This window comes from Lissotriton helveticus, chromosome 2_2, assembly GCF_964261635.1.
Source record: "Lissotriton helveticus chromosome 2_2, aLisHel1.1, whole genome shotgun sequence".
NCBI lineage: Eukaryota > Metazoa > Chordata > Amphibia > Caudata > Salamandridae > Lissotriton > Lissotriton helveticus.
In genome coordinates, this window is record NC_136060.1 from 159485959 (window position 1) to 159511991 (window position 26033).

The 26033-nt window shown below is 49.0% G+C and overlaps 1 protein-coding gene and 1 long non-coding RNA gene across 7 annotated transcripts in view; one reads left to right on the plus strand and one right to left on the minus strand.

Annotated features, from left to right (window-relative positions):
• Window positions 1-26033, minus strand: part of LOC144821341 (uncharacterized) — a 399934-nt gene that overhangs the window by 324725 nt on the left and 49176 nt on the right. For all 6 annotated transcript variants that reach the window (XR_013608333.1, XR_013608330.1, XR_013608331.1 and 3 more), the window contains one exon: window positions 15960-16192. This is a non-coding gene — a long non-coding RNA (uncharacterized LOC144821341). The remainder of the gene's footprint in view (window positions 1-15959; window positions 16193-26033) is intronic.
• The window catches only part of YIPF7 (Yip1 domain family member 7), a 623048-nt gene that overhangs the window by 219243 nt on the left and 377772 nt on the right, over window positions 1-26033 (plus strand). Inside the window, exon 3 of the mRNA XM_078678244.1 lies at window positions 25778-25929. Coding sequence (XP_078534370.1) covers window positions 25778-25929 — 152 coding nt within the window. The remainder of the gene's footprint in view (window positions 1-25777; window positions 25930-26033) is intronic.

A 26033-nucleotide genomic window follows, 5' to 3' on the forward strand; every position in this document is an offset into this window, starting at 1 on the left:
TGACATCAGTGAAAAAATGTGATTGGCTGTCATAAGTGATTTTCAGCTTCACAGGGTACACCATAGCGAAGGAGATGGAGGCTGAGTACCGAAGTTTCTTAGCGGAAAAAACTCTCGACGAGCTGCTCGTACTGATGAATGAATGAATGAATGAATGAAAATATTTGTAAAGCGCGCGATGGCCAAACGGCTTCCTGGCGCTGAGAGCTCTAAAGAACCGGACAGACAGGGCCAGGAGGTTAGCGGGGGTAGGCCAGGGCAAAGAGGAAAGTTTTTAGCGCTTTACGGAAATGAGAAAAAATAGGAATCGAGCGCATAGAGAGAGGGAGGGAGTTCCAGAACCGGGGAGCAAGAACAGAAAAACGGGTTCCACCAGTGCGAGATTTACGAAAGCGGGGAACAGTGAGAAGGGCAGAAGACGATGAACGAAGAGTGCGGGCAGGGGTGTGAAGGGAGATCAGAGAATTGATGAAAGCCGGTCCAGAGTGGTCAAGGGCCCGGTAAACGAGGCACCCCAATTTAAACAGGGATCTCTGCAAGATGGGCAACCAGTGAAGGGATTTAAGGACGGGGGTGATGTGATGGGTTTTGGGCAAGTGAAAAATAAGACGGGCAGCCTGATTCTGGATAGCTTGTAGGCGGCGGGTTTCATAGGCAGGAATGCCAGCGAACAAGCTATTACCATAATCGAGGCGGGAAGTGATGAGGGCAGAAATAATAATCTTAAGGGAGTCAAGAGAGAAAAAGCGAGAGATTTTCCGGATCATCCGGAGGGAGGGAAAACAGGAGGACACCACGGCACTGACCTGGCCATGCATGGACAGGTCCTGTCTGACCTTGATGCCCAGAGTTTTAACAGAGGGAACGGGGGTGGGGGGAGGGCCAAGAATGGGAGGCCAGAAAGCAGAGGACCAGGGGCTGGATGAGCCGCCAATCAGAACAAGCTCAGTCTTATCTGGATTAAGCTTGAGGTGGTTGGCGCTCATCCACCCAGAAATAAAAGCCATGGTGGAGTGAAAAAAGGATAGAGCGTGAGAAGAGGAGGAAAGGTCAAAAACGAGCTGGAGGTCATCAGCGTAGTTATACACAGAGACCCCCAGCTCAAGAAGGGAGGAAATAAGAGGGTGAATGTAGAGATTGAAAAGAAGGGGAGAGAGGGAAGACCCTTGGGGGACTCCACAGGGCACCGGGAGGGGGGAAGCAGAAAAGCCGGGAAGATGGACAGCTTGAGAGCGACCCGTCAGAAAGGAGGTAATCCAAGAGAGGACAGTACCTCGTATGCCCGCTGCGCTGACACGGTCCAAAAGAATATTATGGTCGACCGTGTCAAACGCAGCGGACAAATCGAGGAGGATTAAAGCCTGGGGAGAATTGACGTCGGCCCTGGCTTTAAGCTCGTCAAGGACGGCTAACACCACGGTTTCGGTCGAGTGACCTGCGCGGAAACCAGCTTGGTGGGATGCCAGAAGCTGGTTCCGTTCAACAAAAGCAGAAAGACAAGAGGTAACATGAGATTCAAGAATTTTAGCGAGATAGGGGAGCAGAGAGATAGGTCTGAAGTTAGAAGGAAGAGAGGAGTCGAGACCAGGTTTTTTAAGAATTGGAGAAACAATAGCAGATTTAAAAGAAGAAGGGACCAATCCGGTGGAAAGAGAGGCATTGAGAAGAGAGAGAGGGGTGTCAGGGCAAGAGGAAAAAAGGGTTTTGAGGATGCGGGCAGGAGCACAATCAGTGGGGGAGCCAGACTTAATTTTAGAAAGCAAAGTTAAGAAGGTGTCCAAAGAGAGGGGAGGAAAAGAAGAAAAAAAAGATTTAGGCGCAGAGAGGACAGAGTGAAGAGGGGTAAAAGGAGTGACCAGGATGTTAGATTTAATATTAACAATCTTCTCAATAAAGAAATCGTTAAGAGAAGAGCAGAGGGCCTGAGAGGGAATGAAGTGAGGGCAGGCCCGATCAGAGGTGGCCAAGTTCTTAACCAAGGAAAAAATTTCTTTGGATTTGTTAGCCGCGAGCGCCACTTGTTCGGAGAAGTATTTTGTCTTGGCGGTCAAGATGGCCTTCTTATACTCTCTATGAAGTAGTTTGTATTTGGCCTTATCGTCCGGGCAGTAGCCACGGCGCCAAAGGCGCTCTGAGCGTCTAAGCTCTAATTTGAGAATCTTAAGCTCCGGGCTAAACCAACGATGAGCCTCATGAGGGCGTAAGGACTTGACTAACTTGAGGGGGGCTACTAGGTCACATGCGGAGGAAAGCCAGTTGTCAACTGCAACAGCCTGAGAGTCAGGGGAGATGTCAGTTAGATCTGGGGAGGAAGAAGCAAGGGAGTAAGAGAGGGAGGCCAGGTCAACATGGTTCCAGCTACGGGTGAAGACGTTCTTGGGACGACGGGGCTGGTGAGGGGGACCGGTAGTGATAGAAAAGGAGATGAGGGAGTGATCAGACCATGGGCATGGGAGGATGCTGGGAGAGGAAACTATGTCCTGAGATGACCAGACTTGGTCCAGGGTGTGGCCAAGATTGTGGGTAGGGACCAAAACATGTGACTTCAGATTGAGGCAAAGGAGAGTGGCAGTGAAGTCCTTGGATGCTGAGTCCTCCCTGGGGTCACCAGGCCAGTAGTTAAAATCCCCCAGCAGGAGTACAGAGGAATTATTCACCACCAACGTGGCGAGGAGTTCCTGCAGGGAGGCCACAAATAGGGGCATGTTCAAGGGAGGGCGGTAAACAAGGACAACAGTGAAAGGTGCAGGCAGGTTGGAGGAGCGGGCAACTAAGAAGTCCACTCCAGCAATGGGTGCTTGGGGGAGAAGCTGAAATTGAATAGTGGAACGGACAATCATGGCAACACCCCCCCCGATTTTGTCTGCGGGGCGATCGGCCCGGAGGACATAGTAGGAATGGGGAAGGATGGCAAGGATGTCAGGAAGGGAAGCCTCCGAAAACCAAGTTTCCGTAAGGAACAGGAAATCTGGGGAGTCTGTGGTAAGAAGGTTGAACAGGTCAAGCTGGTGTTTGCCTGCCGAGCGAGTATTGAGGAGGTAGGCAGAGACAGTGTGAGGGGGAGATAAGTGACTAATAGGGAGGGAGTCGATATCCGATATAGGCAAGGGAGTGATGAGGTGTGGCAACACAACAAGGTCTGAGTGCGGAAGATAAATATCTAGTGCAACAAGGTGCTGCATAAGAGTGTGAGGAAGAGGCACCTTAGTGAAACAAGCAAGGAGCTGTGCAGACGTATATGACAATAGAGAGACAGGGGGTGTGGCCCCTGGTCCCGGCCTGTCGCGGACGGGCGCAGACGGGCTTGACTTAGGCGCAACTTCGGCGCGCCTTCGTCGCGCCCGCTGCGCTCGTCCGCTGCGCGGCCGGGATTGAAGTGCCATAAGTAGGGAACAGGAAGTAGCAGGGCGTGGCGGGGGGTGGAGGGACAGAGGAGCTGCCCCGCCAACCAGAGAGCAGCCCAAGATGGTCACCACGCCCGTCCCCGCCCTCGTGACCTGCCCGTCAGAGGGGGAGGGAGCGCTCGGCGTGGGGCGCTCTGGCGGCAACAGGAGAGGGAATCCCAAAAACGATGAGGGGTGCGCGACCTCGGCGCAGCCCCTGAAGCAATAAGCAAGTAAGTTAAAAGTGTCCAGGCACTAATAAAACAAAGGTTGCGCCGCGCCTCAGCGGCGTTGTTGGTCCCGGCGAGGCCTCGGGAGAACTGTGAGGTCAGTAGAGCTAAGGCGGGACTCGCCTTGCAGGAAGGTATTGCCAGGGGGGGGAGGGACAGAGGAGCTGCCCCGCCAACCAGAGAGCAGCCCAAGATGGTCACCACGGCCGTCCCCGCCCTCGTGACCTGCCCGTCAGAGGGGGAGGGAGCGCTCGGCGTGGGGCGCTCTGGCGGCAACAGGAGAGGGAATCCCAAAAACGATGAGGGGTGCGCGACCTCGGCGCAGCCCCTGAAGCAATAAGCAAGTAAGTTAAAAGTGTCCAGGCACTAATAAAACAAAGGTTGCGCCGCGCCTCAGCGGCGTTGTTGGTCCCGGCGAGGCCTCGGGAGAACTGTGAGGTCAGTAGAGCTAAGGCGGGACTCGCCTTGCAGGAAGGTATTGCCAGGGGGGGGAGGGACAGAGGAGCTGCCCCGCCAACCAGAGAGCAGCCCAAGATGGTCACCACGCCCGTCCCCGCCCTCGTGACCTGCCCGTCAGAGGGGGAGGGAGCGCTCGGCGTGGGGCGCTCTGGCGGCAACAGGAGAGGGAATCCCAAAAACGATGAGGGGTGCGCGACCTCGGCGCAGCCCCTGAAGCAATAAGCAAGTAAGTTAAAAGTGTCCAGGCACTAATAAAACAAAGGTTGCGCCGCGCCTCAGCGGCGTTGTTGGTCCCGGCGAGGCCTCGGGAGAACTGTGAGGTCAGTAGAGCTAAGGCGGGACTCGCCTTGCAGGAAGGTATTGCCAGGGGGGGGAGGGACAGAGGAGCTGCCCCGCCAACCAGAGAGCAGCCCAAGATGGTCACCACGCCCGTCCCCGCCCTCGTGACCTGCCCGTCAGAGGGGGAGGGAGCGCTCGGCGTGGGGCGCTCTGGCGGCAACAGGAGAGGGAATCCCAAAAACGATGAGGGGTGCGCGACCTCGGCGCAGCCCCTGAAGCAATAAGCAAGTAAGTTAAAAGTGTCCAGGCACTAATAAAACAAAGGTTGCGCCGCGCCTCAGCGGCGTTGTTGGTCCCGGCGAGGCCTCGGGAGAACTGTGAGGTCAGTAGAGCTAAGGCGGGACTCGCCTTGCAGGAAGGTATTGCCAGGGGGGGGAGGGACAGAGGAGCTGCCCCGCCAACCAGAGAGCAGCCCAAGATGGTCACCACGCCCGTCCCCGCCCTCGTGACCTGCCCGTCAGAGGGGGAGGGAGCGCTCGGCGTGGGGCGCTCTGGCGGCAACAGGAGAGGGAATCCCAAAAACGATGAGGGGTGCGCGACCTCGGCGCAGCCCCTGAAGCAATAAGCAAGTAAGTTAAAAGTGTCCAGGCACTAATAAAACAAAGGTTGCGCCGCGCCTCAGCGGCGTTGTTGGTCCCGGCGAGGCCTCGGGAGAACTGTGAGGTCAGTAGAGCTAAGGCGGGACTCGCCTTGCAGGAAGGTATTGCCAGGGGGGGGAGGGACAGAGGAGCTGCCCCGCCAACCAGAGAGCAGCCCAGATGGTCACCACGCCCGTCCCCGCCCTCGTGACCTGCCCGTCAGAGGGGGAGGGAGCGCTCGGCGTGGGGCGCTCTGGCGGCAACAGGAGAGGGAATCCCAAAAACGATGAGGGGTGCGCGACCTCGGCGCAGCCCCTGAAGCAATAAGCAAGTAAGTTAAAAGTGTCCAGGCACTAATAAAACAAAGGTTGCGCCGCGCCTCAGCGGCGTTGTTGGTCCCGGCGAGGCCTCGGGAGAACTGTGAGGTCAGTAGAGCTAAGGCGGGACTCGCCTTGCAGGAAGGTATTGCCAGGGGGGGGAGGGACAGAGGAGCTGCCCCGCCAACCAGAGAGCAGCCCAAGATGGTCACCACGCCCGTCCCCGCCCTCGTGACCTGCCCGTCAGAGGGGGAGGGAGCGCTCGGCGTGGGGCGCTCTGGCGGCAACAGGAGAGGGAATCCCAAAAACGATGAGGGGTGCGCGACCTCGGCGCAGCCCCTGAAGCAATAAGCAAGTAAGTTAAAAGTGTCCAGGCACTAATAAAACAAAGGTTGCGCCGCGCCTCAGCGGCGTTGTTGGTCCCGGCGAGGCCTCGGGAGAACTGTGAGGAGGTATAGTCTGGGAAGAAAGTGTTGCAGGGATTCTGCTTAGTCACAGAACTGTGCACAGAGACTCAGGGCCTCAGTAAATTAGGGTGTACCAAAAACTCACCTTAGTACCCAAAATCCCCTACCAGACTAGCACCATGTTTCTCATTAGCTCTTCGTCCTATAGTAACCAATGATTAGACAACCCAGAACATGCGATTTAGGATACCTCATGAAGGTGGGAAACATGAGCACTCTTTCGTTATACTCTCATACCAGTCCAGAACAGGGAGTAAAGGGAGACACAAGCAAGTTTAAAATGTTCATTTTAACGCCGTGATCTCAGGTGCAGCATCTTAGCTAATATAAGCAGACATATGATAAGAAATAAGATTGTCAGCATAGTTACTATTCCATAAAATACAAAGGGAGAAAGCATGTTATAATGCTAAACGGAAACAGGTTAAATATATACCTATATTTCACCCTCCCTTGCTAGTAGGTTATTTATTACTAAAGAAGGTCTCTTAGGCTTGCATAGGCGACCCCATACCTCAAGGATTAGCAGGAGTGAATCACATCGAGTTCTGCACAAGCTCTCAGCATACAACATGCGCTGATCAGTTTGAACAACAGCAACAGTGTTCATATAACCTTGAAGGCCTCAGCATTCACTGTTCAGACTAAGCTTACGAAGCAAGTCTAGCAATGTAGAAAAACAAGTTATTCTCATGTGAAGCAAAACGCTCAGCCTAACTCTAAAGAATAACTAAGGCGTATGCCAGGTGCAAAAGAAAGCAAAAGGTAAAATGGAGTTTAACCTCACGCGTGCGGCGCATTTTCCGGCTGTGCGCTGACTTTTGCAAAAACCAGCGGTTCATGACGAGCTCAGCTCATCATGAGCGTATGAGAGGCGTAACTCATGACGAGCTGAGCTCGTCATGAGCGTCGAAGGGGTTAAACTTCTAATAAGCTCATGCTAACTTAACACTGTATAAATGCAAGGCTCAGCCCCACTACACACTCCCTTGATCGGAGCACGACAAGTAATGGGGGCAAAGCAGGAACGCAGAGTTCAAGTTCGAGAGATAGAATTAAGTTCAAATTTGCCATATTGAAAAAACGGGAGCAAACTACGAATTTTGAAAATACTCCAAATTAGTAATCACTTGTGGGCACAGTAAAGCTAATAGGCCCCCAAAAAAAAATAGTAAAAAAAAATCCGATGTCCAACATGTGACGTCGGTCGTGAAAGAGAGACAGAAGGAAATGCACCTCACTCCAACAGTGATTATGCACAGTACGTTGCAACAGCCTCCAACAGGAAGTCATTATTCTCATTTGAAAACATTTCATCCATCCAATTTAGCAACGGTAATAAATATACATGTTCCTCAATAACCGGAGCCGCTAGTACCATCAGAGGACAACTCGCATTTACTTCAATATAACTGCGTGCCAAGAAATTATGCACCGCTGCAAAAATATTCCAACGTCCCGGGACTCCATGCATCACTGCAAAGGCCATAATCCCGCCGCCAGAACAAAGCAATTTATGAGCAAGTAAGGGGCTCATCAGTTGATCATAATCTGCGTTGGGACACCGTACTGCAGAGACACAAATCCAGACCCCATTCGAAATCGCAGCTCAGGTAATGAAAGACAGGCTGGACGCATGTGAAAAAGGAAAATCGAAACGATAATCCATAAGCTGCACTCAATGTAGCCAGAGGCAGCGCTACATAGTAATCAAGCAATCGGTTGCGGAGCAGCAACAGCCGGGGCAAATCGTCTCGTGGCACAGGATGTGCATCCATTCTGAAATAAAAAAAGCAGTAGAAGCACTCCGGCAACCAGAGCGAACATCAAGGGAAATCCAGCAAAGAGGCTGGAGAAAATCAAATGAAATAATGCCGGCAACACACCGAATAGTCTGGAAAGAAGTCACAAGGCCACTAATAACAACTTTAAAAAGTGAGCCAGCCCTGTAGTTGAGGAAGCATTAAAGATAGTGTGAATTAACACCCCAAAATGCAGGGGCAGATCCATATTTAATAAGTTATGCACTGATGTGTGGGTGTTAGCCACGTGAAGGACAAATGTTTCACTGTCAGATGTAAGGGTGACTTCTTTCTGTGACAAAAGATCTCTTATTCGACTCATCTTGTTGAACTCTGCTTTCAAGGTCGGAATCGACGGCCAGATGGAAACATCCAGCTTCCCATGTGGAAGAGGAAACATTATGTTTTTACAACAAACTACACGTTGGGAGACCGTAACGATATAAGGAATTCCTGCCAGCATCCCACAACAATCTTCATTATTTAAAAGTAAATAACTACTGTTTGCTAGTAATGTGAATGTGGGTGTGATAGCAGGCATCGGTGTACCTTTTAAGACACAGGCCAAATTAGATGCATTTTGACTACACAAGCCATGCAATTGGATATTCCTACACACTAATGAGTGATCAGGTGTTGTTGTGCAATCTTCACCATTCAAATAAACCTCTTTTCCCTCCCTCAGGCACCTATAGGTAAATGGTAGTGACCAAGCTTCAGGCAGATAAGCGATGCCCAGAGGTTCATACCAGCCAATTGGTAATACTTCATGCATGCTCCAAATTTGAACAAAGGAAAAGGTAATGTTATTAGCCCATGGACGAGCCACACAGCAGAATTTGTCTCGGCCACAGAAAACGGCAAAGGTTCCAACTTTTCAATATGTAACATAGAAAAAGTTGCATCTTTCATAGACATAAATTGCTGTTTGTCAAATTAAAAGGGGCAAATAATGAGGACGTGATCATGTAGTCCCAAGGCACCTTTCCTGCCTTCAACGTTTGTAAAGTCCATGCAAACTGCATAATGGAGCGCCATTGGTTTTGGCCATGGTACAAAAAAGAGACATCTTCCTGCACAATATCAACAACCGATGAAACAATATTATCTAATGTGTAAATGCAGGAAGAAAGCGTGTTAATGCTGTTATCTACAACTGCAAGCACCTTTTCTAAACTAGCTTGATCTATAGCTCTTAAGCGGGAAGCAGCCTCAATCTGGGACAGTTGCCAAGCTTAGTTGTAAATACCATATATCCACCTTTTGGATCTGCCGGAAGCAGGGCCCTTGACAAAGTCATTCAGATCAACATCGTCAGTCAATTTAGACAAATGAAGCTTAACTGACGCTAAAGTGGAGTGTTTGAGTCAATTCTGACACAGCTTGCCTACAGAATAGGTAGTTACAGAATGACCACTCTCAAAACGGGGATCCACCCTAACCTCTGTGTAGCCAGGGGCTAAACCTAGACACTGATGTTGGCAAGAATCTGCACTTCTGTGCCACAACAACCAACCCTTAGGATCCAAACTGGATATGTTAAAAGTAGAATTCAGCAACAGGGTCTGTAATTCCCTGATAGAAATACTGGTATTATTATCCCAACCGGGGTACTCTTCCAATTCTGGAAAAGAAGGAGCATTTAATTTTTTAGCAGTAGCCAATCCAAAGCAGGTGGTTTGTGAAATAGTCGAATTCAAAAACAACATATGGTTCAGGATGAGACATGCACGATGCAAAGCCTCTGTGCCTTGCAATTGCCAACTTTTAGAACCCCAAACAGATTTAAGATCAATAGTATCTTTCCACAGTTCATCTCCCCCAATAGCCAATAGGTCAAGAAAGGACTTGGAGGGGGAGGAGCTTCGCGAGCGTCCAAGATGGTCGCGTGAGCACAGAGCTCCCGGGACCCTTGCCGCCCTTCGCAACTATCCTGATATATATCCTGATTTCAAAGATGGGCTTTTGAAGGCGGACTTTGGCTGATCTCAATACTCTTTCGAAAATTTAATTTGGACATCGGGAGCCGCTGTTACATCGATTTGAACTTTTGCGGCCTGCCCCAAGACGTGGCCGGGGTCTCTGTTAGCCAGCATGCCGTGGAGTAGTTGAAGAACAACGGCTAGTGGGGATCTCCCCCTGACGGCCTCGTTTCAACTTTCAGTTTCGCTTTCCTACTCCGGGCCTCGTCTGATCGGAAGACGGCTCAGATCTACCCTTGATCCGGCTTGGCTTTGCCCCTCCGCCGTGTGTCCCCATCTGTGAGCGTCTCCCATCCTGCTCTTTCGGCATCTATGTTATTTTGGCCCACTTTCGCTGACTTTTGGCATCGCTATAAACGGCCATTCTCACCAGGTCCCGCGGGCCCCTCCGGGGCACTTTTTCCAATATGGCCACCAGACCCGACAACGAGAAGCGCAAGACTAAGACGCCTCTCCGAGGGGGACAGACTCAAACCAACGTCATGGATCGCTACACTCATCCTAAGGGGTCCCCCGGCGGTACCAGCCATACTCCTGAAGACCCTAAGGCTGACCCTGCCGCTTCTCTTGAACTATTCCTACAGGATGTCATGAGCGCCATTGCCAGCATGAAGGCTTCTATGGGGCAACAATATGAGGCTCTCGCCTCGAAGATCGATACGGTGGCCGTTGAGGTCACCTTGATCAGAGCGGACCTGGCGAAAACTAATGAGAAGGTCAAGTCGTTGGATTTAAAGACCTCCAGCCTGACTGCCGACGTCTCTGACGTACAGACCGAAGTCGGCAACCTGCGTTCCTCAAACGACCTGATGGCCCACCGACTTGAGGATTTCGAAAATAGGGCCCGGCGTAATAACGTACGCATCATTGGAGTCCCTGAAAACCCCGAACACTCTGCGACCGAACTCCTGGTGGAAGATCTTGTCCTGAATCATCTCGCCCCCACCGGGCTTAGCAAATTCTTTGCTGTGGAACGTGCCCATCGAGTTCCGGGTGGGAAGTCAAAACTGGGTGCCCCCCCCCCCGAGACCTATCATTGCTAAACTTTTTCACTTTCGGGACAGAGATGCCATCCTGCAGGCTTCTCGGGTGGGCAGCCCAGTGAAGTTCGAGAACACATCCGTTAATTTCTACCCAGACTTTACCCAGTTGGTTCAACGGCAGAGAATGGGGTTTCAGGGAGTGAAGCGAAGGCTACGAGACTTGGGCCTTAAGTACGCCATGCTGTTTCCAACTAGACTGCGGATCGAGTACGGAGATCGGACATTTTTCTTCGATCGTCCAGAAAATGTCAGTGACTGGCTTGACTCTTTGCCTAAAAGGGATGATCGAACTGAGCACCTTGGCGGTCCCGAGGGTGGTTTGCCGGAGCAAGAGTGATACTGTGGTTCCCGGTGTCTGAACACTTCAATTGTTTCTCAGCTGAGTCCTAATATTTTAGTCTTCTTATGTCCGATACTAGATTGGCCCGAGGGTGGCGGGGGTGAAATGGGACTCTTTCCTCCTCCTGGGTTTCTTTGTGTAGATTAGTTAGATGTCTGGGCGACAGGCACAATGCAAGTTGGGGTGGCTTTTGAGTCGTATGCAGGTGTGCAGGGTGGGGGGAGTTGTAACGGGTCTAAGTTGGGGGGTGGATGGGGGGTGTTTGTGCGTTTGTTATTTTTCGCAAGGCATCGTATTGTTTTCTTTTTTGCTCCGATCATTGTGTTCCGTGTGGGGTGTGTTCTGCCTTCTTTCCGGAAATGGGGGGTAGTGAGTTGAGACTACTGTCTTGGAATGTCAACGGGTTGAGAGATAGGATAAAACGAGGGGTTGTGCTGCAGTTCATGAGACGTCATTCTCCTGATTTTGTCCTTCTGCAAGAAACGCATTTAATTGGTAACGCATGTCAAGCCATGAATAGACGTGGATATCGCCTGGTTGCTCACTCCGGATTTACTTCTGGCTCTAGGGGGTGGGTATTCTGGTTCGGTCTTCTCTCCCCTTTGAAATTGACGATGTAATACTTGATGACAGAGGGCGCTATGCCGCGCTCACCGGTAGATGGGAAGGGAAGACGCTCTCCATACTCACAATCTATGTCCCCCCGGGCCTGCAGACTTCCACCTTTGCTGATATTAGACGGGTTGTTCTAGGGCTTCCTGAAGGTCTTTTGATCCTGGGTGGGGACTTTAACTCGGTTGTCTCTGGCACTTCGGATCGCTACCCTCCTTGGGACTTAGCTAGATCTCAGTTGTGGTTGAGTGGGTTATTGGAAACTTTTGGGCTGATAGATAGTTGGAGGTTGATGCACCCGATGCAGTTACAGTATACTTTCCATTCAGGGGCCCACGGGAGCCTCTCCAGGCTTGATTATCTTTTACTGCCAGCAGCCCAATCTTCCTCTATCAGAGAAATTTGACATCTTCCCAGGGGCATCTCGGATCATTCCCCCCTGTGGCTCTGTGTGGAAGCCGGGGTGTGTAGCGAAGGCAGGGTAGCTCCCATAAACCCCTGGTATCTCCGGAATCCTAAGACTCGCTCGGAGCTGATAAAGTCTATCGACCATTACTTCCTTGATAATGTGGGGTCTGTTTCTTCATCTGTGTCATTGTGGGAGGCTTTCAAGACGGTTATACGGGGACATTCTTTGTCGTTAATTGCGGGTGCCAAAAAAGCCAAATATGAGGAACTGGTACGCCTTGAAGCTGACATAACTGTGCTTGAGAGTGACCTCGAGGTGGGTGTAACCCGTTCTAAACTTCATTCCCTCAGCTTAAAACAATCTGATTATAAAGCCCTGGTGACCGACGCTGCTAAAGTAATGAACAGAGAGCAACAGGGTAGACTGTATGATGTGGGTGATAAGGCTGGTAAATTGATTGCATGGCTTGATAAGAAGGAAAGAGTGAATCGTGTTGTCCCTGTGATTGAGAGCCCGGATGGAGTGTGTGTTACTGATCCGGCTGGAATCGTTGAATGTTTTGTAGACCATTTCCGAACTGTGTATTCGTCGGTCTGTGATAGGGATGAGGAGGATTCTCAGTTGTTGTTATGGGACATTGCATTGCCCTGCCTTTCCGATGTTGATAGAGACCTTATGGACGCACCACTCACGATAGACGAAGTCGCTGTTGCCATCCGTTCCCTTCGTTCTGGTAGGGCTATGGGCCCCAATGGTTTGCCCATTGAACTGTACAAGCTACGAACCGACAAAATGGCGCCCTATCTTAGGGATATGTTCCTTGAGGCACTGGACTCTGGTTCCCTCCCCGCGGATCAGCGGCTGGCCTCTATTGTGGTAATTCATAAGGAGGGTAAGCCGCGTGACCGTTGTGCCTCTTATAGACCCATCTCACTCTTAAATGCCGAACCTAAAATTTTAGCCAAATTGTTAGCTAACCGTTTGATCAAGGTGATCAGTGACTTGATCCACCCAGATCAGTCCGGTTTCATCCTGCATCGCAATACTGCCCTTAATCTTCGGCTACTTCATGGAGTTCTCACGAGAGCTGGGACTCCTTCTCAGCCGGCCATTTTGGCTTCCTTGGACGCCACGATGGCCTTCCATACAATAGAATGGCCGTATCTTTGGGCGGCTCTTGCTAAATTTGGACTTGGCCCTGTATTCATTGCCTGGGTGAAGCTTCTCTACGAGAGGCCTCTTGCTCAGGTGGTGGTTAATGGAAAGGTCTCCGGCACTTTTACTCTCGGGCGGGGCACTCGGCAGGGCTGCCCGTTGTCTCTCCTGCTTTTTGCCCTCGCACTGGAGCCTTTGGCCGCATGGCTCCGCTGGGAGCCCTCGATAAAGGGCATTCGGTGGACCCCTGATTTCGAGGAGAGTATTTCGCTCTATGCGGATGACATCCTTTTGTACCTCACATCCCCCCAGAAATCCCTGAACGTGCTTTTTGACGTGTTAACCTCCTTTGGGAAGAACTCGGGTCTTATTATTAACTGGACGAAATCCTGTGTCTACGCGTTGGCAGGAGGTCTTCCTCCACTGCCTCGTAGATTCCCAATTCAGGTGACCGAGACTGGGTTTAAGTATTTGGGGATTTACGTCTCCCTGGATCCCGCTGTTCGCTATGAGCGCAATCTGCTTCCCCCTCTCCAACGATTGAAACTCAATGTTTCGCGCTGGCGTCAGTTGCCGCTGTCGCCGCTCGGGCGTGCGGCCCTTTTTAAGATGATGTCACTGCCGAGATTTTTGTATGCACTCCAAAACTCTTTTGACCCCATTCCTTCAAGTTATTTTCGGGAAGTGGAGAGCCTGCAGAGACGTCTGTTTTGGGACGGGTGTGCGCGTATTGCTCTCTCCAAACTCACGCTCCCTTGGTACAACGGAGGCATCGCCCTTCCAGATATCAAGCACTATTATTGGGCCTCTCAATTGAGTGCGATTAACCACGCAACCTATGCACCCGGTCCTACCCTGGCTTTTGAGATGGACAAACACCTTTTACCGGGCAGGCTTTATTCCAAGGGGATTTGTAAGACACTGGCTGGGCCCACTAAGATTGCTGTACGAGTCTGGCATGATGCGAATGCGGCTTTGGGATGGAGTGATAGATTGACTCGTGCAACCCCATTGTATGCATCTGAAAGATTGGGTTGTCTGTGGAGAACGAAAGGTTTTGAGAAATGGGACATGATTGGCATCAGCAGAGTGGGTGACCTCTGGTCCAAAGGTAATGTTAAAACCTTTGAGACGTTGAGGACAGAATATGAGCTTGGAGACAGGGAATTTTTCAGATACGTACAGGTGCGCCATGCCTTGCTTTCGGTTTTTGCTGCAGGCACCGATATTCCCGAGTCCTCTCCTCTCGAGGACCGTATACTGGACGGCTATGTACCTGACAGCACGATTTCATTAATTTATAAAAAAGTTGATTAATAATCGGGCGGATCAACTGGTGCGTCTCAGAGCAGTATGGACTGATGATGGGTTGGAGCTGGACGACGAGGACTGGCAATCCGCGTTGTCATCGCCTAAGGAGGTTGCCATACCTGCCCGTCTTCGATCTGTCCAGCTCAAGATCCTGCACCGTGTATATGTCACTGGTCCGAGTCTGGTTCGAATGGGTTATTCTCTGGATGGGTTGTGTAAGCGCGGTTGCGGCATGCCTGGTACCTTCCGCCACATTCTATGGGAATGTCCGGAGGTGGTTGCGTTTTGGGCCCGAGTGCATGCGGTGATGGAAAGGGTTACCGGGGTGTCACTGCTGCCTGAAGCCAGGCGCTGCCTGTTGAATGTGTGGGAACCGAATGATTACACTGCTGCTCAGATCCGGTGGGCGACCCTTGGTAACATGATAGCCAAGAGAGACATCGCACAGCTGTGGGGTTCCCAGAGGTCGCCCACGGTATTGGTGTGGAAGGAGGGCATGGATTGGTGCATGTTTAGGGAAAAAACGGTGTATCTGGCTAGGGGTAGACCTAGAAAATGGAACAGAGTCTGGTCCCAGTGGAATGCCTACAGTGGAAATATATATATTCCCCCGCAAGACTTAATCCATGATGTTTCCTTATCCCCCTGAACGGCATTCCATGCATTACTCATTAACTGTATTTATCGCACTGTTTCCCCGCTGCCCCCCCCGCATCTGTTTACACTTGTATGATTCTTATCGATCTATTTGGAGTAACATTCTATGTTGACACATGATCGTAATTATGATGACTATTGCCTTGTTTTATGTTGTTGTTGTTACTTTTGTTTATCAATAAAAATCTTTACAAAAAAAAAAAAAGAAAGGACTTGGAATATAATCATTTTGTGTGGGTAAGTCTAACTTTGGAAGAGGACTTTTCGGACATCTTAAAATAAAATGCATTAGGATTTGACTGGTTAAAATCAGTAAAATAAGTGAATCTCTTTAAAAGAGAACTGGAGCTCCCTTCAACAGGAGCGGGGCAATGTTCCCATTGCGTATAGTTAACTATATTCCTCCTTGTGTTTGCTTTATGCAGGTAGTGATTGCCATAGTGTTGATAACAGAACAAATCACCATAAGCCGAATCTAAATATAAAACCTCAGCATCAAAAACAGCATAATATTTCAAATCTGAAAATGAAGCCTCTACGGCTTGAACATCCCAATCATCAGAGCATATATTTTGTTTAATCACATCCCCCATAGAAACTCTTTGTACGTTCGGGACATTTATAACCTCTGTGGGACCGTGAATCTGAAATTTAACAGCATCCCATACAATCCCATCTGAGATGGGCCAAGCAGTAATATTTATAAAAGTCAGGTCCCTCTTCAATCTGTGTGATCAGGAATGGGGTGCCAATGTTCCATTAATTAGTCTAACAGCAGTCCTCTCTTCAACGTAGTGTCCATTTACAAGACAGAAAAAATACACTAAGAAGAATCGGCCACTCTGTGTAATTTGACATTGTCAATGGAGATGTACCTTTTTTCTTTACAACCTGGATGTGGAGGTAAAACGACTGTTCTTGCGCACTGCACGCCAAGTACAGGAACTGGAGCTCGATATGAGGGGCCAAACTCTTTCTTGTTCTCGACCTTCTCTCGGACCAGTTCTCCGACTCGGGGTAGCCAGCCAACTACTGGAATCTGCAACGCAGCATCAGATGTGGAGGGCAAATGTTCCTTTGCAAGACTGTCTCCCGTCTCTTGTAGAGTCTGTAAAACAATACAATGTTCATCTACTTCAAAGGGGGCAGCTTCCGCAGCCTGGTCTAGACCTTCAAGGTCCGGGACAAACATTTTGATACCAAAGAGCATCTCGTATGGGGTCCGCCCACCCAGAGACCTTCTAGGGAGATTATTAAGTGCACGCTGTACGCTATTGAGATGGGCCAGCCAGTTCCTGCCGTTACCTGTAACCCTAGCTGTCAATGATTGCTTTAAGTCACGGTTCATCCACTCCACAACACTATTACCCTCAGGTCTGTAAGGGGAGGAAAATTTGACCTGGACCCCAAATGAACTTATAGCATCCTTGTACGCCTTAGAGGTGAATGCTGGACCCTGGTCCGAATGGAAGGTGCCACACTCAAAAATTCCCACAAAGACACGCAAATCTCTTATGACAGTTCGTGAATCAGCACTTCGGTGAGGCCACACCCATACAAAGCACGTGCAAGAATCAACTGCAACTAACATGTACTTATAAGCAGTATCAGAGGAAAAAGGACTGCAGTGATCGAATTAAACACAACCAAGTGGTTTATTGGAAATGTACAACTATGTTTGGGGTGGACGCGTAACAGTCGAAGGCTTGATCTGCTGACAAATGTCACATTGAAGGACATAATCACGCGTCTGCTTATACAGTCCCACCACCAAAAATGCTGTTGTAACTGAGATACAGTGGCCGAAACGCCCACATGAGCGGACGCAACACCCTTCTGGGCTGCTGTAATCAGCGCTGACCTGCGGTCTGCGTTGGGAATCAATCTGTCACCAACGTCTGGTATTTTCACATAAGGAACTTTATCAGGGCTTAAATGATAAAAATACTTTGAAGGAAATCCAGTAGGATATTTACTTCCTTTCTCAGTAGCGGCAATTGCTGCCAAGATGCCATCATCAATCTTACTTTTGGAACATGTAACTGCTGCAACCAAATATGTCGAAACTGCTGTCTTCACGGCCTCATCAGCCAAACTATTGCCAACAGCGTGAACTCCCACACGCTGATGACCAAGAGTATGAATTACATACACGAGTGGCAGTTGCTCTTTAAGTTCAGCCACTCGAACCCAGATCTTTTTATGTTTTATTGTGCTAACTTTGGAGTCACAATGGTGGTTTTGAGTCCAAAAGAACAGATTGTCATTGTAAGACTGGACATAGTAGTAAGAGTCACTCACAATAAGAGTAGTCACACTAGAGTCTGCATACTCCAATGCAAGCATCAGAGCACGGAGCTCTGCTAACTGGGCGGTACAGTCCCCTAATATCTGCGTATGCACAGCATCGGACTTGATTTCTCCATTCACCATGGTACCAACCACAATAGCTGAGACGTATGCGTGCTTAGACCCATGCGCGACTTGCGCAGAACCATCAGTGTAAATGATACAATGGAAATCCTCCAAAGGGTGCATACTCAAAGGGTGTACAAATTCATACTGCAAATACTCCTGCGACCGTAAAGAGGCATAAAAAATGAACGTGAAATCCGGCGACGTCAATGATGTTGCCCATTGAATCCACCGTGGGTGCAAAGCTTTTTAATTAGGTACACTGACTTTCGTCACTGCCTCCAGGGCAGGATACGGGGTAACAACCAACATGCGTTTTCCCTGCAACAGAGCGCGTTCCTTTAGAATCGCCATTTGCACTGCTGTCAAAACTTTTTCCATAGTGGAAAACCGCATTTCAGCCGAAGTGTACAAGTGTGACTTGTAAGCGATAGGTACTGGGTCACTTTTGTTAAAAAGTAAGGTATGTGAAACCCACCGCCCCAGGGACGATTCTTATCACCAGGTTGGTGTGGTTATCACGAGTCAGTAAGAATTTAGATTCTAGCAGATCAGCCTGCAAAGATTGCAAAATGGCTGAATGTTCAGGCAGCCAGCACGATTTGGTAAAAGTTGGTTGATCAGAGCCTATAATGGCTTGATACGCTGGACATATTCGGGAATGTAAGTACGCCCGAAATTCAAAAAATCCCAGAAAGGATTGCAATTTTTTCAGTGTTGTAGGAGCGCGCAGTTGTGCGCATTTCTCCAAGAAGTGAGGAGCCAATCCTCGACCTTCATTGTTGAGCTCATAGCCCAGGAACAACACTGTGTACTCTGCAATGTGAGACTCGCAAAGTTAAATTTGTAACCGAATTCCGCAAAATTACAAATTATGCGGTCAACGCGGCACAGATGCGCCCATATCTCGTTGTCTGTGAGATAAATGTCATCCACATACGAACACGCATCTGGGTCGATTCTCTCTAAGAGAGACTATACGGGCAGCAAACACACCTGAACTATTCTTGTAGCCCATAGCCAAACGTTTACACCACTGGTAAAAGCGGTCCATTGACTACTTAAGTCAGAAAGATTGTGGGCAAAAAAAAATTGGATATGTCAAGTGTGGTTTTAAACCTTTTACGCACAAGACCATCCACTAGACCATAGCTGTGGGTATTCTGTATTTGCCAGGTACGGCAATGCGAGTTTAAATGCCGGTAAACCAATACCAAACGGTAAGAACCATCAGGCTTGGTCACAGTAAAAAGAGGATTATCCATCGGAGACACACAAGTTTCAATCACGCCTTGATATTCCAACTGTTTAAGGATTTCTGCGACCAAAACTTTCGATTCATGCTGCATGGGATATTGGGGTTGAGGCTGTGGCATAGACCGCAAGGGAATGTCATGTTGGGGGGAGAATTTATCCCGACCACAGTGAGTACGGTACAAAGCAGGCGCAAGGGCCTTAGCCCACTCTTCTGCAACATTCAGCGAATGCTCCTTCGATACTGTGTGTGTGAAACTAGGGAGGAGGTCCTCTCGGAGTTGCGAGAACAAAAGGTGGGGGCCAGTCAGCCTCCGCTAACAAAATGTCATACGTAGTTATGAGAATTTCCCAAAATACCCCTTTTATGGTACGTTGTATGTCACCTTCAATTAAAAGGTCAATTTCAAAAAGCCTATCACGGGGAGCTACTCTAGTATCAGCTGTCTCAGCAACAACAAATTTGTCAGTCGCAGTCACCTTCAGTAGTGGACACAGGGCCTCTCGAACTATGGTACTCTCCGCCGCTGTCCAACAGCGTCAGCGCCCACGTCTGATTCCGAAGCTGCATTCTTACTATCTGTGACATACCTCGCTGTTAAAGCGGCAACTTTCTTTTCTGAAACTGGTCTTTTCTGCTTGCCTTTTCCGTCTTCCGGGCGGGGTTGGTTGCGACTCTGCTGGTCACCCCTTCCTCTGCCGCTGCCTCCACCACCGGACAACGAGGCCGATGTGTCCTGTAAAGAAAGAACCTGAAATTGATCAGGTAACTTAATTGTACCGCGGTCGCACAAGTCATAAGAGCACTCAGTAGACGCAGGCACTGGTGACGCGGGACGGGACTCCTGTTTCTGTTGTTGTATTCCCTGTTTCTTGTTTCTGTTCCAATTTCGCTTTGGAGTTTTGGGTTGATCGTCTTTCTCAGACTTCGACCCCTGAGTTTGTTTTTTATCTTTAGCAGAAAAGGAATTGACACATAAACAAACTATTACGGCCTATGGTCTTATAAGCTGCGGTAATGATTCTCGGTAACTGTCGGGTTTTGTCGGCATCGGGGACTTCGCGCAAAGCATTAGACACTTGGAAGTTTACCGCATCTCCCTTTATATTAGAAAGGACGAGATCAGTAACCACGTCAAATGAGCCAATGAGTCTCACTCCCATTTTAACCGCAGCCTCAGGTCCGTGTTCATCCTGAACACGCTTAATGACCGTCGGCAGGACAGCCATTGACGGAGTGCCGAAGCACCTTGTGTACACCGCCACAAAGATTCTACCCCATGACTCGCAGTCACTGGCTTCCGGTATCAAGTCCTTGGGTAAACTAATCGTAAGAATCCTGTGTTTTTCTACAGGACTCGAATTAGGAAAAACGGCTTCCAGTTGGTCAAACTTTTCGGCAAGCCAGAAAGGCATATCATCCTTATCCTGGGGACGCTTGCCCATAACCGCATTAACCATGACGGGACTAAGCTTCATTCCGCTTGATCAAGCTGGAAGTGCCGCAACACCAGGGGCCCGCCCTGGAAATTGCGGGTAACATATTGAACCAAGGCCCTAATAACTCCAATTGCGGAGGTATATAGGAGCCTCAACTCAGCAACGGGGACTGCCCCCGCATGAGGATGCAGGGTAAATTCAGCCAAAACAGGCCAAGAAGCGCCTGAAATGGACAAACGACCTAATCTAATCGCCGTTAAACTGTGGGGAAGGGAGCCATTAATCCAAACACGGTGCTGCCATGCAGAAATCGGAATTTCCTGTGTCCTATAAGGAATATATTCCACAGGCACGGCTGTGTGAGTCTAAGTGTGAAACACCTGAGTAGCGGCATCCACAGCAGGAAATGTCACCCATGAGTAGAAAATCTCAAACCGGTAAGCTATCTCAGCATTCACCACCAAAATAACCGCCATGCCCTCCAAGGCGACGTTATAAGCCTGCAAATGATTGCGGACCGCAATGCGACTATGCTGCGGTATGTCAATGTCACCCATAACGACACAGACAAGAGAGATACAATGCAAAACAATGTAGCACAACTGGGTAGTAATTCAAATCAAAACCGTTTTGAAAGATTCAAGCTTGAAAAGACCTAGGTAACTATAGGTAGGTTTATCCGTCACCACTGTTAAACTGAAACAATAGTGAAGGGGTTAAGGACTGATATAAGCACTACTCAAGCGTCATGAAATAAAACTACCACTGTTAGGGCACCATGTTGCAGGGATTCTGCTCAGTCACAGAACTGTGCACAGAGACTCAGGACCTCAGTGAATTAGGGTGTACCAAAAACTCATCTTAGTACCCAAAATCCCCTACCAGGGTTATGGGACTTTTGGCCCGGGCTTCCCTCAAGATAGTGTCTCTGTCTGCATAATTGAGGACGCAATAGGGTGCAGAAGAGCACCCGGGATGGGCCTTGGACCTAGAGAACGGTGGGATCACTCCACTGTCATCACTGAAGACAGCACAGAGCCAAAGAGGGTCTGCAGCAGATTGTCGACATAGGGCTCCATTTTTGAGACTTACTTACAAACTTAGTAGTTGAGTTCTGGATTCCGTTTGATTTTCCTGCGTATCTGAGAGCCTGTTCTCAAGCATGTCGAAGCGGGTTTTGTGTGCCCTCAATTTGTTCTTGACGGCTTCTAAGCCTGACATTAGGTCGTCAATTTTACCATCAATTGTTTTGAGGCTGGGCCATACATCTAGAAGGATGGAGCGCATATCTTCTGCTGGATTATATTCAGCTTCCTTAGAAGTCTGTGACACACCCTGATCCGCGGACTGTTTTATGGTTTGAGTATGGCGCTTGCTCTCAAACAGGATTTTAGGCTGCTTGGGGTCTGCTTTGCCCATCCTGCAAGAACACGTTGGTATGCCGCAGACATAGCGGGCAGCACCTTCCACCCAACCTCAGAAACCTCCAACGCCGGGCACAATTATAATGGCAGTTAGATGTATGTCCCAGTTAAGCAATAGGCCTCACAATGACGAGAGGAGAAGGTTGCCAGGCCCCCCGCCAACGGCAATGCCCAGCACAACAGGGCAGCGAAGTGTCAGGCGAGAGACGGCCCAAGCGCCGCCGGGAACTTCTCCGGCACCACAGGCACCCCTTCTATGATACAGTCGGTGTTCTCAGGGTAGATGCAGCAGAGGGTTTACTTGAGCTCTCTGGTTCGGCAGGCTAGTCGCTCACGTTTCATGCGGCGCAGTCTGAATCTAAGCGCCCTGGGCCCAGCGAGTGGGTGGCATTAAGGCGAATTAGGGCTTAGCAGGGCAAGCAGATGGGGCTTGGGCCGAGTTCCGGACCGCGCCCGCTGGGACGTAGCTGCCCACATGAGAGATAAGTGCTGGACCTCTAACGCCCCCCCCCCCCGAGCCAGCAGTCACTCGACCCTACCCCCACCACTACTCCCGACACTGAGCATCCATGTTGGAGGGGCAGGCTCACATAGCACCCCCGGGACGAGGTGAACTGCTCCCGCTATCACCAGCCCGACCCCAGTGAGTAAACAGCCCGGCAGAACCACAGCCCCGCAGCACAAGTTAATCCGACCTGCGCCAAAGGCGCCAATCACCCGCTTACCTTGTTCTTGCTTGGAGCTGGTCGAGGCGTCCTCCCGTCTTCCTCCGACCTCATGAGCCATCGTGGCCTCCAGTCACAATCTGCCACCGCACAGCACCACTCCGATCACACCAGGCTAATCTACTCTCCACTCTTAGGTCGCGGTCGACCCGGGGTCGCAGCAAGTAGCCAATCAGTCCTCTCGTCGCATTTGACCTCCACCATTGAGCAGAGGAGGCCACTATATCTCCCCGCATCCACCTCCAGGACACTCCAGCGATCAGCAAGGCAGCCAGGAGTTGTGCAGTGAGTGAGAGGCTAAGACTACGCCCCGCTCACCGCGGGTAGATCCGCCATGACAATTTCGGAACCAGCCCATGCACAGTCCGTGAAAAGTCCGGGCGCCAGCATTTAATCGCGGTTCAAACACGGCATTGCTTTCTTGTCGGGTTCAGCTCTTGGAAACCCTTTCTTCGGGTCTTAAAATGGCGGCATTTTAGTTATATTTATCGGATGTTTGAGGCTCGCCGGCAGAACCTCCACGTTAGGCGGCCATTCTGCAGCACGCCGTAGACATGCCCCTTGGGGGCGTATACTTCAAATAGGTTCCACCCATATTCTTTGTTGGGGAGACTTCAATGTCGCGCTGAAACCTGCTCTTGACAGGTCTAACCCCCTACCTGCACACTATACCAAGACACAAGGGGCGCAGGCGGACATGTTTTCGACTCATGGGCTCATGGATGCATGGAGGCACTTACATCCAGACGGTATTAAGGCATTCATTACACTGCAGCACACTCACCTTGGACTTGTCTAGACTATTGGGTAGTCTCCCATGGGGTGGTCCTGTGGGTCTACCAAATTGCACATTTGGCCCAGATGTACTCAGATCATGCTCCGGTCCTCATGTCATTTGCTCCTACCAACTCTATCGCTTCCCCTAGGCTTTGGAAATTATAGCCAACAGCCTTACTAGATATCATCTTCCAGGCTGAGCTGGGTACAGAGATTACTCAGTTTTTCCAACGCAATAAAGACTCGGTCACTCGGGTGGGCACAGTCTGGGAGGCTTTTAAAGTTACGATCAGAGGGTCCTGCATTGCCAAATGTTTCGGAGTCCTTAGAGATCTCCTTCGCACCCTACACACACTTGAAGGTGACCTTAAGCAGCTGGAGGAGACTCTATGGAGGAATCCCTCTGGGAATTAATTAGCCACATTCAGAGGTAAACTCGCAGATTTCAAACACACAGCTGACCAGGAAGCTTGTTTCCGATTTTGCGACGTACTTGCAGGATTTAACCCTCGGATGGCTGGGAGATTCACAGCGAGAATTTCTCTCTGCTCCTCTGGAAAATAATGAGATCCGAGAAGCTATCATGCAAATGAAATCCTGGAAGGCCCCGGGCTCAGATGGCCTCCCCATTTATTTTTATAAAACATATATTGAACAGCTGCTTCCTATCCTCAAACAGGACTTTATTGTGGCTCAAGAACTAGGGACTCTCCCCCATCCCTGCGGGAAGCCTTGATGTCCTCGCTACTGAAACCTGGTGAGCCGGCAGAAAGGTGGAATTCCTACCTCCCTCTTTCCCTAATCAATACAGATGCCAAAATACTTGCCAAAGATTTAGCTAATCACCTTAGCTTGCTCATGGAGAAGTTGGTTCTTCTGTATCAGGCTGGGTTCATCCCGGGTCGGGCAATGTCACATAATCTGTGAACGCTTTTCTCAATCCTACAATCAGTCGACCCTCGACTCTCCTTGGTAGCTGCCTTTTTGGACCCCAAAAATGCTTTTGATTCAGTTGAGTGGGATTACTCATTCGTTATCCTCCTGAGCATGGGAATGCCTAAGGATTTTTGGCATGGATCCACCTTTTATATACTGTGCCGGTGCCTAGAGTTTTAATCAATGGACACTCGTCCCCTCCCTTCCCTATCATTCGCGGCACCCGGCAGGGTTGCCTGCTTTCTCCCCTACTTTTTGCTCTCGCAGTTGAGCCATTTGCGGCCCGTTTTAGACAATATCACCATGAACAGGCGCTTTGTTGCGTTCTCCGACCCATACTCATTACTCTTTATGCAGATGACATCACTCTATATATTCGCGATCCATATTCCAAACTCAATCCCTTGCTCCGGGAATTCGTTTACTTTCCCTTTGTTTTTCCTGGACAATATACCACTGTCTCTAATCTAGTCATTACATTTAGTCTCTGCCATGAGTAGTATATTTTTTCTTTTTAAGTACTAAGATGCATTGTCTATTCTTGCTTTGACTAAGACAACTCTTCGATTTCCAGTACACCGGTTGATTTCTGCTGCATGCTGTACTATAGACTAAGACTGGGTGAAATGTTTATCACACTACCAAAATATGCATAATTCTCAAATTTCAGATTGCACACCATTTCTAAAATGTTTGAATAACACAATGTTTGCATAATTTTTACACATGTGAGGCTTGTTTGCACAGAAAATGTGTTGCTGAGAAACATTCCCTGGTTTAAACAGTCTCCTACTGGTATCTTGCAACACAATTCTAAGAGACCTGCCCAAAAGGTTTAATCTAAATATTTCACTCTAAAAACCGTTTTGTGGAACTTTGCTTAATTTCACAAACAAATTATGCACATCCCTAGTATAGAATAGCTAAAATGTGTGCTTTACTTCAGAATTAAAGTGGTCTTCACCGTCCACAAGTGCACTTTGCAATATATCCTTTCAAGTCCTGCTAGTGAAATCCATAAATGTAAAACTTCCTGTTCTCTGAAATCTACAACCTATTTTTGACCTCCTCAGAACTAGATTTAAAACCATTGGTGGTGTATGTTTCTCAGTATGGACAACACACTACAAAATAACTCAATGGCTATTACAGTAGAACACAAAGAAAAATGTCAGCTTCTTCAAATTAAATTTCAACCTGTAACCTTTTCTGCAAGGATTGTATGTTTCATTCACAGAGTAATGAACAACAGTGCCAAGAAAATGTTTTGCTCATTGGTACTTGCTACTTGAAGGACCTCACTTACTCACAACTCACATGACCTTCCATTTATGAGTCTGAAAACAGTGTACTAGAAATCTGGAAATTAATATCAGTGCAGGAACATAAAACATCAGTCCAAAAGTATTATTTGATCTGCTCCCAAAAGCAACAGAGAAAAAAAAGGAAGAACTGTATTATTTACATTTATTTTTATGTTACACTAATAGGGAATTATATTCATAAGTAAAGCACAGTATTCCCCTTATTCTGAGCTAAGAATGTACAGCAGTCTCTAGAGTTGATTTAAGTTTAATTTCTTAAATCAACCTTGACATCAGATCTTGTAACATTTTCAGGCCTTAGTAATCTAATGTGGCATGCTAAAGTTGGATTGAATTACTGTCACAAGAAGCTGTAAGCTAGGAAATGTTTATGTTGGAATTTGTGATTATTTTGCAGAGCATGGCCAAATGAACCACAGACAAATGAATTTATACAGGCAGAAGGTGTGTTTCACCCTCTAGGATGCACCGAGCAGATGTTTCAGCCTACAGCACAATCTTACTCCGGGAACACTGACAATTTGAGTGAAGAACCTCCATTACTAGAAGGTAAGAGAATTAAAATACTATTGCCGACATTCTGTATGAATGGCCCATCTAACATTTGCCCTTAATGTCTGTGACCTTTGACCCTGTCGAAGGGCCGGTCGCCC